At 59.1% G+C, this 15,704-nt stretch overlaps 1 protein-coding gene across 1 annotated transcript in view; it reads right to left on the bottom strand.

Annotated features, from left to right (window-relative positions):
• Positions 1-1,587: 1,587 nt before the first annotated feature.
• EFNA2 (ephrin A2) overlaps positions 1,588-15,704 on the bottom strand; it is a 64,150-nt gene continuing 50,033 nt past the window's right edge. The window contains exons 2-4 of the mRNA XM_068156277.1: positions 6,808-7,097; positions 3,489-3,554; positions 1,588-2,147 (exon numbers count right to left, since the gene is read on the bottom strand). Coding sequence (XP_068012378.1) covers positions 2,023-2,147; positions 3,489-3,554; positions 6,808-7,097 — 481 coding nt within the window. The 3' untranslated portion in view covers positions 1,588-2,022. The remainder of the gene's footprint in view (positions 2,148-3,488; positions 3,555-6,807; positions 7,098-15,704) is intronic.

The raw sequence follows: 15,704 nt of genomic DNA, 5'->3' as shown, positions 1-15,704 counted from the left end.
GGTGCCCCCCACCCCACCACGGGGGTCCAAAGGTGCCCCCCACAGGAGAGGCTTTAGCCAGGTCCAAGCCCATTGCCATTCCCCCCTCCCAGGACCACCAATCCCAACCAGGTGCTGGGGGGAACCTCCCTCCCCACCCCCACCACCCCCAGCCTGGGTTGGACAGCCCCAGATTTAAGGCGAGGAGGGGGTCAGGTCCCAGGGCTGGGGGGGGGGTGGGGGATGCCCTCCTTGGGGACCTGCCACCCACCCTGGGGTCAGGGACAGCCTCAAAGAGGGGGATTGGGGGGGGGGAGGGGGGAGTTTGTTCTCATTTAATGCAAAGAAGGAAAAAGTTCCCAAGCCCAGCCCTGGGCCAGGGGCAGCAGCTGGGGGGGATGTGGGGGTGACCGTGGGGAGCGAGGGTCCCACACGCACCCACCGGCCCCGCCGTGGGGGGGCTGGCACCCCCCCAGGATGCTGCTGGGGACATGGTGCAGAGCAGAAGGGTGAGGAGGAGGAAAGCTGCCCCGTGGCAACGTGGGGTTGGCATGGCATGGCACACTCCTCCTGCCCGGGTGAGGTCAGCCCTGCTGTGGGCAAGGCTCCAGCCCCGGCTTTGGCCAAATGCCCTCGGAGCAAGCCCTGCTGCTGGGTGAGCCTGGCCTGCCAGCTCCCAGCGCCTGGCAGTGCTCCCCAGGCTGGCTCTGGCCATCTCTGGTGCTCTCTGTGCCAGCCAGCTGTCCCTGGTGCTCCTAGCACTGGCCATTCCTGGTGCCTTCATGTGCCAGCGATCCATCCCTGGTGCCTTCTGTGCCAGTGATCCATCCCTGCTGCTTTCTGTGCCAGTGATCCATCCCTGGTGCTGCTTTCTGTGCCGGTTAACCATCCCTGGTGCTGCTGCCACTGGCCGTTCCTGGTGCTCTCTGTGCCAGCTATTCATCCCTGGTGCTGCTGGCACTGCCCATCCTCGCTGCTCTCCACGCTGGTGCCACACGTACTGGCCATCCTCGGTGCCCCCTGTGCCAGGCCATCCATCCCTGGTGCTCTCTGTGCCCACTGCCCATCTTCGGTGCCCCCTGTGCCAGCCGCGCCCAGTGCTCCCCTTTGGGTGCCTCCAGTTTGCTGCTCGTGGAGTCATCCCAGGGTGCCATGGGGACGATGGTGCCATCCGCGGCACAAGCGGTGGGGATGCGGTCACCTCCTCAGGAGCTCAGCCAGGGGGCGTTGTGTCCGTCTGGGCCCCCCCGTGGCCCCACGGCAGGGGGCTGGCAGGGGCTGGCACCTTGACGTCCTGCTGCCAGAGCAAAGGCCAGGCTGGGAAAGAGTCTGTGCCAACGGAGGCGTTGGCACCATGGCTGGCACCTGGCTCTCCCGAGGTCCCTGCGCCGGCTGGCAGCTGGGTGCCGGTGACGATCCCAGGGAGGGGCTGAAGAGGGAGAGGGGCAGCGCCCAGCCCCGTGCGGGTCAGTCTGGCACGGGGAGGGGGTGGGGGGGTGGGGAGGGGGTGGAGCCTGGACTGAAACAATCCAAGAAATAAAAATAAAAATCTTTGTTTTCTTTAAAAAAAACCAAAAAAAAAAAAGGCAAAAAAAAAACGCAAAAAAAAAAATCCCTCCCTCCCCCCCAAAAAAAAAACCAAACCCAACCCCAAAAGCACCGAAAAACCAAAACCCCAACGAGGCTCCTGGATTTGGTCTGGAAAGGTCAAAAGTGGCATCTGCTGGGGAGCTCTCAGTGGGCACAAGCAAGGGGCAGCCCTTCACCGGTGCCAGGGAGGTGACCCTGCCGTGCCAGGGACTTCAGGCGGCGGCAGGATGCGGGCGAGCTTCTGCCTGGCAGCACCAACCCTCCCCGCGGGCGATCTCGGCGGGCACCGTCCTGCCGCTGCCGCTGCCGCTGCTGCTGCTGCCGCCGGAGCCGCGGCTCGGAGGCGGTTTGGTGGTGGTGGTGGTGGTGGTGGGGAGCAGAACCCAGGATTTGTCCCCTCCCGGTTGCTCTCCTTGGCCGCCAGAGCCGCTTCCTGGCACGGCCGTGTGGGTGCTACGATGCCAGGAGCGTCCAGACAACTGGCACCACCACCAGCACCGCGGCGTGGGGGACCCTGAGGCTGCAGCAGGAGTTGTTGCTGGTGAAAATGGGCTCCGGGGACTCGTAGAGGGAATCGTCTGCGGGAAGAGGATGAGGGAGGGGTGAGCCGGGGGCAGGGCTGGGCAGGGACACCTCCCACCAGCCCAGGTTGCTCAAGTGCCCATCCAGCCTGCCCTTGAAAACCTCCAGGGAGGAGGCAGCCGCAGCCTCGCTGGGCAACCTGTGCCAGGCTCTCCCCACCCTCGCTGGCAAGAATGTCTTCCTCATCTCCAGTCTCAATCTGCTCTATAGTTGATGACCTTTAGATCAGAGAATTGTTAGGGCTGGAAGGGACCTCAAGGATCATCCAGCTCCAACCCCCTGCCATGGGCAGGGACACCTCCCACCAGCCCAGGCTGCTCAAGGACTCATCCACCCTGGTCTTGAACACCTCCAGGCAGGAGCCTCCCTGGGCAACCTGTGCCAGAGTCTCCCCACCCTCACTCTCAAGGATTTCTTCCTCCTCTCCAGTCTCAATGTCTCCTCTCCCAGCTCAAAGCCATTGTTCCTCATCCTGGCACTCCCAGCCCTTGTCCAAAGTCCCTCCCCAGCTCTCCTGGAGCCTCTTCAGGTCCTGGCAGGCTGCTCTGAGGTCTCCCTGGAGCCTTCTCTTCTCCAGGCTGAACAGCCCCAACTCTCCCAGCCTGTCCCCACAGGGGAGGTTTCTGCAGCCCTCTGCTCCCCTTGGTGACCACCTCTGGACCCTCAAGACCAGGCTGGACTTGGATGACCTTGCAGGTCTCTTCCAACCAAAGCTCTTTTGTGACTCAGTGATTCTGGGGTCGGTGCTTTCCCTGTGTCGCATCCCTTGCACCACGGCAGGCAAGGGGGAGGGGGTGGGGGGTGGGACTGGATGATCCTGAAGCTCCCTTCCAACCCCCAAACCGTGGTGGGATTCGGGTTGGGAAGGTTCTAAATCAATTAAATCAAAGAGAAAAGGAGAAAGGAAGAGGCAGGGGGCAGGGAAGGGATCCTTGCAGAGGGTGACATTTTGCAAGCAGGTCCCCCAGGGAGAGCTGCTGCCAGCTGCTAATTACAGGAGAAGAAAATTATTAATTTGAGGATTTTTTTTGGTTGTTTTTTTAAATTTTTATTTTTTGGGGGGGTTGTTTTGGGTTTGTTTGATTAAGTAGCTGCCACAAATTCTTCTTCTCCTCTTTTCTTTTCCCCTCTCCCTCCCCCCTCCGCTCCCAACTTGAAAGCCAACCCCAAGCGCCTCAGGGCTGTGGGTGCCTGATGGGGACCTGTCCCCCCCCCCCTCCTCTCAGTGCCACCTCCCTGCTCCCAACTCACTTGGGGGGAGCACCCCAAAAAAAACCCCAAAGCCCCCAGGGGGGTTGTGGTCTGGACCCTTCCCCTTCCCAACCCCCAGCACTTACTTGTTGGTCGAACATAAACCTTCAGCTTCAGGCAGTGCTTGTCCACCAGGTTCGGGGGGGATGCAGCTGGGGAGAAGCAAAAAGGGGAGAAGAGGTCAGTTTGTGGGGGGGAGGACACACACAGTGGCTGGGTGCCCACCGTGGGGATGGAGCAAAGAGCCCAGTGTGGGATTGGGATTTGCCTCGAGGACCCCCCCTCAGTGGGTGGGGGGCACGGTGTGAGCTCTGTGCTGTCACCGAGACGCCCACAGGGTGGCTGGTGGCATCCAACCCCCACTGCACAGATTGGTTTGGGGGTGTCCAAGCTAAGGGGGAGGCAGGGGAGGGTGTGGGGGGGTGCAGCTCCACCGTGGGTTTGCCCAGCTCATGGTGGCATCAAACCTTAAAAGCCACCACAGCCCTGCTCCAGCTGGGCCCAGAAGGGGCCAAGCTCTACTGTTCTGAGGTGGTCCCAGCAGAGCTCTGGGAACAGGGGACAATGGCTCAGGTGGCTTTTGTCCCCGCTGGGGGGGGTGGGGGGTGGGAAAAGGAGGGGTGCTGAGTGGGGAATAATGACCCAGAATGAAAATCCCACCCTGGGAGACAGAAATCCACACACACAGTCCCCTCAGCTGGCACTGGGCACCACCAGCGGGGACACATCAGGGTCCTGGGCCTGGCTGGTGGCATGGGGGGCAGAGAGGGATGGGGGGGGGAGGGGGAGGGCTGCCCCTCATTGCGCCACAGGCCTCAGGGGGGTTTCCACCAAACCACAGGGCAGCCCCAGAGGAGCCACTGGCACCATTGTGCCATGCCATGCTGTGTGGTGCCATGCCCTGCCAACACCACATCATGTTGTGCCATGCCATGGTGTGTCATGCCATACCATACCAGGCTATGCCATGTCATACTGTGCCATGCCATGCCATACCATACCACATCACACTGGGCCATACCATACCACATCACACTGGGCCATGCCATATCACACTGGGCCATGCCATGCCATAGGGTGCCAAGCCATGCTGTGCTGTGGCATACCATGCCTTGCTGTGCCATGCCATCTTGTGCCACGCCATGCCACATCATGCTGTGCTCTCCCACATCATACTGTGCCATGCCATGCCATGCCATACCATATCACATCATGCTGTGCTCTCCCACATCATACTGTGTCCTCTCACATCATACTGTGCCATGCCATACCATACTGTGCCATGCCATACCATACTATGCAACTCCACATCACTCTGTGCCACCCCATGCCACACTGTGCCCAATCACCCCCCTCACCACCCCTATTTCCCATCTCCCTCCACAGGCCTCTCTCTCATCTGCCTCCTCAGGCTCCTCCAGTGCCCTTGACCCAGCAGCTGGCACCACCCCATGCCCGTGCCCGGGGGGCTGAGGCCGCTGCAGGCGGCAGGGCTGGCACAGGAGGTGATTGCTTTGCTTTCCTGGCTGCTAAAGAGGGCTCCTCCAAGAGGCTAATTTCCACTGTTCCACATGAGGGGAATCCTAACGGTGCTGGCAGCCCCCAGTGCCCCCCCAGTGCCCCTCTAGCCTGCTGCCAGCTCCTCCAAACCACATTAAAGGAAGCAAAAAAACAGAAAGAAAAGCAGAGCAGAGCTGGCTGGGGGGGGAGGAAGGGGAGGGGGGAGGTTGGAAGGGGAGAGGGGAGGTTGGAAGGGGAGCAAAGTGGCTTCTGCAGCCACTCACCAGTGACATTTGAGAGGGGGAGAAAGCAGAGGGGGGAGTCAGGATGGTAATTTAATAGAGATAAAAGGAACAAATGAAGTGGGCTGCAAACAGCTGCTGTAGAGGAGGAGGAGGAGGAGGAGGAGAGGGTAAAAAAAAAGAAGGGAGAGAAATAAGAAAGGAAAGATAAGCACAAGGCTGGCTCCAGAGGGTGAGGAGGTGGCAGAGACTCAGAATTGCTTGGGTTGGAGAAGCCTTTTGAGAGCATCCAGTCCAACACCAACCCAACCCCACCATGGGCACCAAACCATGGCCCCAAGGGCCATGGCCACAGGGTTCTGGAACACCTCCAGGGATGGGGACTCCACCACCTCCCTGGGCAGCCTGTGCCAAGCCCTGACCACTCTGGCAGCACAGAAATTGTTCCTCAGCTCCAACACTGGAGACTGGACAGTGGGAAGATATTTTTCCCAGCAAGAGTGGTCAGGGATTGGAATGAGCTGCCCAGGGAGGTGGTGGAGTCACCAAGCCTGGAGGTGTTTAAAGGTGGTCTGGATGTGGTGCTTGGGGCTGTGGTTTAAGGCTGAACCTTGCAGAGCAGAGCTCTGGGTTGGACTTGGTGATCCTGAGGGTCTGTTCCAACCTGGAAGTTTCTGTGATTCTCTGACTTCTGACAGTCTCTGCCTGTCTGCCATCTCCCTGCTATAGGGCAACAGGCTTGGTGCCTGCCTTCCTCCCCTAATGGCAGCCTGGAAGGGGAATAAACTCACCACCCACCCAGGACTTGGTGATCCCAAGGGTCTATTCCAACCTGAATGTTTCTCTGACTCCTGAGAGTCTCTGCCCTCTGCCTGTCTGCCATCTCCTTGCTATAGATTGGTGCCTCCACTCCTTCCTCCCCCAGAGCCGCCCCGGTCAGGCAAGGGAGCCGCCTCCCAGGCACTCACAGATGTAGTAGTACTCGTGGCCAGGTCTGAACTCGAAGCCCAGTGAGAAGGGGGTGAAGAGCTGAACTTCTATGCCTCAGCTTCCACCCTTTTCCCTCTTGTCCTGGCATTGGGCATCCAATCTGAATGTCTCTGTGATTCTCTGACCTCTGAGAGTCTCTGCCCTCTGCCTGTCTGCCATCTCCCTGCTATAGGGCAACAGGCTTGGTGCCTGCCTTCCTCCCCTAATGGCTGCTTGGAAGGGGAATAAACCCACCACCCACCCAGGACTTGGTGATCCCGAGGGTCTATTCCAACCTGAATGTTTCTCTGACTTCTGAGGTTCTCTGTTCTCTGCCTGTCTGCCATCTCCTGGCTCTAGGGCAACAGGGTTGATGCCTCCAATCCTTCCTCCCCCAGAGCCCCCCCAGACAAGCAAGGGAGCTGCCTCCCAGGCACTCACAGATGTAGTAGTACTCACGGCCAGGTCTGAACTCAAAGCCCAGAGAGAAGGGGGTGAAGAGCTGGAACTTCTATGCCTCAGCTTCCACCCTTTTCATTGGGCATCCAACTTGAATGTCTCTGTGATTCTCTGACCTCTGAGAGTCTCTGCCCTCTGCCTGTCTGCCATCTCCTTGCTATAGGTTGGTGCCTCCACTCCTTCCTCCCCCAGAGCCCCCCCGGACAGGCAAGGGAGCTGCCTCCCAGGCACTCACAGATGTAGTAGTACTCGTGGCCGGGCCTGAACTCGAAGCCCAGCGAGAAGGGGGTGAAGAGCTGGAACTTCTCGGAGAACTTGAGGGGCCCGCTGGGGGAGTCGGGGCGGTTGCACTCCCAGCGCTTGAAGCCGCGCTGCCGGTGGTCGCAGGAGGAGTGCCCCTCGAAGCTGACCATGTAGAGGATGTAGCGCTCCATGCGCTCGGGCAGGGGCTCCTCGTAGTGCGGGCAGTAGATGTCCAGGTAGTCGTTGATGCTCACCTCCACCGTGTAGTCCCCGCGGTGGAACCTGCGGCAGGAGCAGAGGGTGGATGGCCAGCAGGTATCTCCCTCCCCCCTTCCCAAGCCCTGACGTCCCGGGGTGACTGCTGGGAGGACTTCTGAGGGTCTCCTGCGGCAGGAGCAGAGGGTGGATGGCCAGCAGGTATCTCCCTCCCCCCTTCCCAAGCCCTAACGTCCCGGGGTGACTGCTGGGAGGACTTCTGAGGGTCTCTGCTCCCTGCCTGCCTGGCAGCTCCTTGCTGCAGGGCAATGGGGTCGGTGCATTCATTAGTTCCTCACCCACTGACCCCTGGATGGGGAATAAAGTCAACTCCCAGCCACTCCCAGTGGGAGTGAGGAGCACTCAGCCCTCAGCCCAGCGCCGCCATGGTCACCAAACCGTGGCCCCAAGCGCCATGTCCTAGGTGGTCCTTGGACACCTCCAGGGGTGGGGACTCCACCACCCCCCTGCCCACTCTTTCAGCAAAGAAATTGTTCATCTCCAACCTAACCCTCCCCTGGTGCCATTTCAGGCCCTTTCCTCTCCTTCTATCACCTGAACCTATGAAGAATAGGTTGGTAAAGCCCTCCAAGAGCATCCAGTCCAAGCAGCAACTCAACCCCACCATGGCCACTAAACCATGGCCCCAAGTGCCATGGCCACACAGTTCTTGGACACCTCCCTGGGCAGCCTGTTCCAAACCCTGACCACTCTGGCAGCACAGAAGTTTTTCCTCCTCCCCAACCCAACCCTGAGTGCCCTGCAGTGACACAGCTAGGCTGAGACCACCTCAAACTCATCCCATGAGACGCCTCAAGGTCCAGCCCTCCAGTGGCTGAGTGCTGAAGCGGGAAGGTGCCCCAAAAGCACCCCCAGGAAGGGAAGATGGGAGGGAAGGTGGGGGGCAAAGCTGATGTGCCAGCCTCACTGGAGCAGCCAAGGGGTGGCAGCCACCCCCCCCACCTCCAGCTCATTACCTGCTTCATAAGCAACTCTGAACACACAGGGACCAGCACTAATTAAGGAGAAGGGTTTCACTCCCTCTCCCTCTCTCTCTCTCTCTCTCTCTCTTCCTTTCTCCTTCTCTTGCCTTGTGCCAACCCTGCCCCTGGCAAGGTAACAGCCCAAAAAAGATGTAAAATTCATACAAAGGATTGAGATTCTGGGGGGGGTGGGGGGAGGGAAATCATTTTCAAAGGTAGAGAAAACAAGAGAAATGGAAAAGAAAAACATTTTCAAGTCCTTTCCCCACCCTCCCCCCCCCTAAAAAACCCCAAACCCAAAACAACCAACCCCCCCCCCCCCTCCCTCCCTCCTTCCTTCCTCTTCTTCTCTGCCTTTCATTTGTTAAAGGAATTATTTATTTTAATGATGGGTTTTAAAGGGCCAGGAAAGGTGAAAGGGACCAGGAGGGCTCAGGGGAATGAGAATAAATTTGTTTAATAGCAATAAAAATAATAATAACAGGGGGGGAGGGAGGGAGGGGAAGGAGGGAGGGAGGGAGGGAAGAGGGAAAGCAACTGAATGGCAGGAGGCAAATCCAGGCTGAGAAATGGGCTGCAGGGAAGGGTTCAGCTCAGTCTGGGGGGTGGGGAGGATGAAGGGGGCTCTAGGAATGGTGCACCCCAGGCTGGAGGGGGTGTCTGGGCTCCTCATCAAGCACTGGAGAGACCCCCAAGCCCAGCTGTTTCCTCTCCCCCCCCCCCCACCAGCCAAGCCTGCCTCTTGCTCCTCAGCGTCCCCATCCCCACCCCCTGCCTGCCCAGCTCAGCCTTTTCAGGGTGACAAGAGAAGGGTTTGGGGGGCAGGGAGTGTGGGGTAGGGGGTGCTCATAGAGTGTGTGCCCACCTCCCAAGCAGGGCTGTGGCAGCTGCCACGTGGACAGCAGTGCAGGGCAGACCCCTGGCACTTTGGTCTGCCAGGGATTGTAGGGAGAGAGGAGAGATCCCTCCTGGCACCGCAGCAACGGTGCCAGCACCAGGGCTGATGCCATGGGAGTGGGATGATGCCTGCACCAGGGACCATGCCATGGGAATGGGATGATGCCATGGGAATGGGATGATGCCATCACTGGGACCAGTGCTATGGGAACGGGATGATGCCTTCATCAGGAATGATGCCATGGGAATGGGATGATGCCTTCATCAGGGATAATGCCATAGGAATGGGATGATGCCATGGGAATGGGATGATGCCATCACTAGGACCAATGCTACAGGAATGGGATGATGCCTTCACCAGGGATAATGCCATGGGAATGGGATGATGCCTTCATCAGGAATGGTGCCATGGGAATGGGATGATGCCTTCACCAGGGATAATGCCATGGGAATGGGATGATGCTATGGGAATGGGATGATGCCATCACTGGGACCAGTGCTATGGGAATGGGATGATGCCATCACTGAGGCCAGTGCCAGGGGAATGGGATGATGCCATCAATGGAGCTTATGCCATAGGAATGGGATGATGCCTTCACCAGGGATGATGCCATGGGAATGGGATGATGCCATCACTGGGACCAATGCTATCGGAATGGGAAGATGCCTTCCCCAGAGGTGATGCCATGGGATGGGGCTGATGCCACGGCAACAGGATGATGACACTCCCAAGGCTGATGCCACGGGATCACAGAACCACAGAATAACAGGTTGGAAAAGCCCTGAAGTCCACCCATCAACCCAACCCCACCATGGCCATCAGCCCCTGTCCCCACATGCCATGGCCACAGGTTTCTTTAACACCTCCAGGGATGGGGACTCCACCACCTCCCTGTGCAGCTTATTCCAGTGCCTGCAGCGGGAATGGGATGATGCCTTCACCAGGAGCGATGCCATGGGATGGGGCTCGTACCATCACTGTGGCTGATGCCACCACCACCCACCACGGCCCCCAGAGCCCCGCTGAAGGGGCCCAGATCTCGGCCACCACCAAAGGGGTTAAGGTGGGAACATTGTTTTTCCCTGACAGAGACGGATGGAGCCGGCTCCAGCCTCACCCCGGCGGGATGTTCCACTTGACAACTGACTACTCGCAGCTTGCAGCTCTGTCAGCTACCATTAGCGCCGGGATCCTGCCTAATTGGGTGCTTCATTAGGGGCATTCGTTACCGTTAGCGCTGCCTGACAGCCCCGGCTGCTCCGCTCCGGGCTGGGGACCCTGCAGCCTGCTCGCCGCCTTTGCTCGCCCCGAGGCTTGGACCAGCGGTGGTGTGGCCAGCGGGAAAGGAGCAGGGCAGGGATTGTCTCCCTGGGCTGCACCTCGGATCCTGGGGTCAGTCTGGGGCCCCTCACTCCCAGGAGCACATTGAGGAGATGGAGCAGGTCCAGAGAAGGGCAATGAAGCTGGGGAAGGGTCTGGTAAAGCAGCTGAGGGAGCTGGGGGTGTTTAGTGTGGAGAAGAGGCAGCTGAGGGGAGACCTTATTGCTCTCTAGAGGCTGCAGTGAGGTGGGGGTTGGTCTCTTCTGCCAAGGAACAAGCAACAGGACAAGAGGAAATGGCGTCAAGTTGCCCCAGGGGGGGTTAGGTTGGACATGAGGAACAATTCTTCCCCTTGAGGGAAGACCTGGCTGAGGCTGCCCAGGGCAGTGTGGGGTCCCCATCCCTAAAGGGGTTTCAAAGCCATTGGGATGTGGTTCTGAGGGCTATGGTTTGGTGGGGACCTGGCAGTGCTGGGTTAAGGGTTGGACTTGACCTTAATGGCCTCTTCCAACCAAAATGATTCTGTGATTCTACAGCCCCTCCACATGTGGGCTCTGGTGAGGGAAACCCCCCAGGGACAAACCAAGGCCTTGCCAGGATACCCTCCTTGGGTGGACACCCTCTAGAATCATAGAATTTGGGGGCTGGAAAAGCCTCCTAAGCTCATCCAGTCTGACCATCAGCCCAACCCCACCATGGCCATCAAACCCTGTCCCCAGTGCCATGGCCACACCTTTCCTGAACACCTCCAGGGCTGGGGACTCCACCACCTCCCTGGCCAGCCTGCTCCAGTGCCTGACCTGCTGCCTTCCAAAGTTTTCACCTCTTGGGGGAACAAAAACCACAACCCAAGAGCCCATCCTGCAAACCTGGAGCCACCCTCACCTGGAGCACTCTCTCCCCTGTGGGGCAGAGCCAACCCTTCTGTGCCTGAAACCCCTGCAGCTCCCCCAGCCCCTGGGTGTCAGGAGACCCCCAACTCTCATCACAGAATGGGTTGGGGTTGGGAGGGACCTTCAATATCACCCAGCTCCAACCCCCTGCCATGGTCAGGGACACCTCCCACCAGCCCCAGGTTGCTCAAGGCCTCATCCAGCCTGGCCTTGAACACTCCCAGGGAGGGAGCAGCCACAACCCCCTTGGGCAACCTGTTCCCTTGTCCTTACTCCCAGGGCCATGCCTCAGTTTCCCCTTTGGATCTTCCCCCTCCAAAACCCCTGTTAGAAGGGCAGCAACCCAGAACAACTCCTGTTTGTGTCTCTCTGCCCCCTGCATGACCAGGCAGTGTCCTTCCCCCCAGGGCCATGCCTCAGTTTCCCCTTTGCATCATCCCCCTCCAAAACCCCTGTTAGAAGGGCAGCAACTCCTGTTTGTGTCTCCCTACCCCCTGCATGACCAGGCAGTGTCCCAAGGGTTAAATAATTCAGCTTTTTCTTTGCTGAACAGCTTGAAAAGAGATATGATTGCTGAAATAGGAGGGGGGGGGGGAGGAGGAGAGGAGATATTATGGATGGAAAAGAGCTATTTAAGCTGAAGAACACTGTTGGCACATAAACAAATGGGTATAAACCGGCCATGAATAAATTGAGGCTGGAAATTAGGAGCTGTGGAACCACTGGAAAGGTTAGAAAAGGCGGGGGGGGGAGGGCATGGGGAAGGGGGGGGGGGGAAGTGAGGTGAGAATGTGGGACAAGGTGCTGCTGGAGAGGAGGATGTGGGGGGTCACCCAGCTCCAAGGGCACCAGGTCCTTGCAAGGGGCCAGGCACTGAGATACTTAAAATCTCCCTGAAGCTTTCATCTCCTCAAATCTCCTTCATTCAAATGGTCACAGCGTGATCAGCAGTAATAAGCCTATTACAGAGCAAAATAAAACACAGCAGCCTCCCCCCACCACCACCCCCTCCCCACCACCACCACCACCACAACCCACCCCCCCACCTCCCCAGCCCCCCCCCAACCTCCCCCTCTAAAGACAACCTGATGAAAATGCAGCACCCCAGTGGTCAGGGCCAGCCCCACCACCACCACCTGCCTGCCCCTGCCAGGGGGGAGGAAATAGACACAAGAAAAGCACAAAAGCTGCTCCCTGGTGCTGGAGGGGGTAGCAGGGAATGGCCCCCACTGGAGAAGCATTCCCCAGGCTCCTCTCTGCAGCCTCAAGGCTCTCTCCTCCAGTAATGCCAGCACAGGGTTGGGTCCCAGCATGTCCATAGCTGGTGGTGGACATCACATCAGGAATGTCTAATCTGGTTGCTCCCAACTGCTTCTCTGTCTCCTTGGAGAACTTGGCACCACCCTGGCACAGAGACTGGAGCCAGCCTGTGGGGTGCCAAAGGCAGGAGGGGTGAGAGCACTGTGGCCACCTGCTGGTCCCAGGGGCATAGAACCATAGAAGTGTTGAGGTTGGATGAGATCATCACAAGATCATCAAGAGATCATCCAGACCAACCTCTCACCCAGAGCTCACAGTGCCACCACCACTGCTGCTGAGCCGCTGCCACCAAACCACATCCCTGCAGCTCTGTCAGCCCTCCAGGCGTGGTGACTCCACCACCTCCCTGGGCAGCCTGTGCCAGTCAGTGCCTGAGAAGCCTTGCTGGGAAGAGATTGTTCCTAATCTCCAAGCTGAACCTCCTGGAGGAAGAGTGATCTTCCCTGCTCAAGAGAGGTAGTGGCCAAAGTGGGGGTCTGGGAGGGGATGGAGCTGGGTGCACTGGGACACCTGGCTCCATCCAGGGTTGGTCCAGTGGGGTGAAGCATCCTTCTCACTCCTCAGAACCACAGAATGGGTTGGGTTGGAAGGGACCTTCAAGATCATCCAGTTCCAACCCCCTGCCATGGGCAGGGACACCTCCCACCAGCCCAGGTTGCTCAAGGCCTCATCCAGCCTGGCCTTGAGCACCTCGAGGGAGTGGCCAACCACAATTCCACCCCAGTGCCCACAGCAGTGCCAAGGTTGATTCTAACTATGTTGGTAGAATAGCTGTAGAGCACAGCTGGAGAGCAAGCATGGCCACCCTGGCAGTGCCACCAGTACCTGTCACTTCCCATCCCAAACCTCACTGGGCTGTGCTGGTGGCTCCTGGCATCCCAACCCAGGCAAGCCACAGTGCCTGAAGGACAGGGAGTGGCTGGAGAGGGCACAGCAAAGGGCTACCAAGGTGCTGAGGGCAGTGGAACATCTCTGGTGGGGACAGGCTGAGAGCATTGGGGCTTTAGGCTGGAGCAGAGCAGCCTGAGGGGGATCTGAGCAGTGCTGAGCAACACTTCAAGGCTGGCTGTCAGCAGGGGGGCAGCAGGCTCTGTTCAGTGGTGCCCAGTGCCAGGCCAAGGGGCAGTGGGCACAAACTTGCCCAGCAGAAGCTGCATCTGAACACGAGGAGGAACTTCTGGAACTGCAGGGTGGTAGAGCCCTGGAGCAGGCTGCCCAGGGAGGTGATGGAGTCTCCATCTCTGGATCCTTCAAACCCTACCTGGATATGTTCCTGGGTGACCTTCTCTAGCTGCCCCTGCCCTGGCTTGGGGCCGGACTGGACGCTCTCCAGAGCTCCCCTCCAAACCCCTCCCATTCTGCGCTTCCGTGAACAAGACGCCGCTCAACAGTTAGGGCAGGAACCACCTTGGCCCTGTCGTGCTGAGCCCCAGCCCCAGGGGGAACCGCGCCGCACCGAGCACGCTCCGGCAGCATCCCCAGCGCGGCGGCGGCGGCGGCGGCAGCGGCAGCGGCGCCGGCGGCGGCAGCGGCGACAGCGGTTGCCGGGGCCGAGCTGGTGAGGGGAGGGGGTAGGTGGTGAGAGGCACGGCTCGGGCTGCAGCTCACGGAGAGGCTGTAATGCGGTCCTGAGGGAGCAGCCGTACACACACCACCTAAATTATTTAATTTCTCCAAACTGCTGCACCTTTATAAATCATTAAAAGCTCCTTTTGATCTGTGTTAATGAGGTTTCCTGAGCGCGGCGGCTGGGAAGGCTCTCCGGTGCCAGATAGCGAATCAGCTAATTAAAAAAATAAAGAAGGAAGGAGCGGGAGGGAGGGGCCGGGCACCACCACGGGGCCACGGGCACAAGGGGCTCCCAGCCGGGCACTGCAGGGGCACAGGGCGCTTGCAGACCGGCCCTGGAATGGTTTGGGCTGGAAAGCAGCTTAAAAGGGGGAACTGGATGGGTTGGGAAAGACCTCCGAGGGAGGGGATGGGCACCACCACGGGGCCACGGGCACAAGGGGCTCCCAGCCGGGCACTCCAGGGGCACAGGTTGCTTGCAGACTGGTTGTGGAATGGTTTGGGTTGGAAAATAGCTTAAAAGGTGGAATTGGATGGGTTGGGAAAGACCTCCAAGGGAGGGGATGGGCACCACGACAGGGCCACGGGCACAAGGGGCTCCCAACCGGGCACTCCAGGGGCATAGGTTGCTTGCAGACTGGTTGTGGAATGGTTTGGGTTGGAAAATAGCTTAAAAGGTGGAATTGGATGGGTTGGGAAAGACCTCCAAGGGAGGGGATGGGCACCACGACAGGGCCACGGGCACAAGGGGCTCCCAACCGGGCACTCCAGGGGCACAGGTTGCTTGCAGACTGGTTGTGGAATGGTTTGGGTTGGAAAGCAGCTTAAAAGGTGGAACTGGATGGGTTGGGAAAGACCTCTAAGGTCATCAAGTTCAATTCTCAGCCTAACATCACCACAGGCAGCAAACCACAGCCCCGAGTGCTATGTCCACATGTTTCTGGAATGCCTCCACCCAGTGTTGGACCAGAGGGGTCAAGCATCCCTCTCACCCCACAGAAACATAGAATGGGTTGGGTTGGAAGGGACCTTCAAGACCATTCAGTTCCAACCCCTTGCCATGGGCAGGGACACCTCCCACCAGCCCAGCCTGGCCTTGAACACTTCCAGGGAGGGGCCAGCCACAACTCCATCCCCTTGCCCACAACAGTGCCACGGTGATTCCTCCACCTCCCTGGGCAGGAGAAGGACAGAAGGTTTTTGGGGGGAACACCCTGATCACCATCCCAATTTATAGGTGGGAAGCCCAGGGCTGCAGCTCATCCCTCCCAGCAGCCAGACTCCTACAGCACAGGCAGCAGCAGAGCGATGAACACCACCCTGAGCCTCAGCCCCCACCTCCTCCCCACTGCACACACCTCCATCACCTTCCTCCCCCCATGCCCAGCACACAGAACCACAGAGAGACGTTTGGGTTGGAAAACTCCTCTCAGATCATCCAATCCAGCCAGTGCCACCATGGCCACTAGACCATGGCCCCAAGTGCCATGTCCATGTCTCCTGACATGGGGACGGGGACACCACCACCTCCCCTGTTCCAGTGCCTGTCTCTTTGGGGCCAGGGTGGACTCCCTGGTGCCATGTGGTGCCACGCAGGGCTGCATCCAGCCCTGGGAGCTGCTGGGTGAGACAGCAGCAGAGCAGGTGTCAC

The sequence above is a fragment of the Melanerpes formicivorus genome, unplaced genomic scaffold (assembly GCF_026170545.1).
Source record: "Melanerpes formicivorus ecotype bairdi unplaced genomic scaffold, bMelFor1.0.p_v2 SCAF_34, whole genome shotgun sequence".
NCBI lineage: Eukaryota > Metazoa > Chordata > Aves > Piciformes > Picidae > Melanerpes > Melanerpes formicivorus.
Note: the sequence above shows the minus strand (reverse complement) of the source record. Positions and strands in the feature narration are given on the sequence as shown.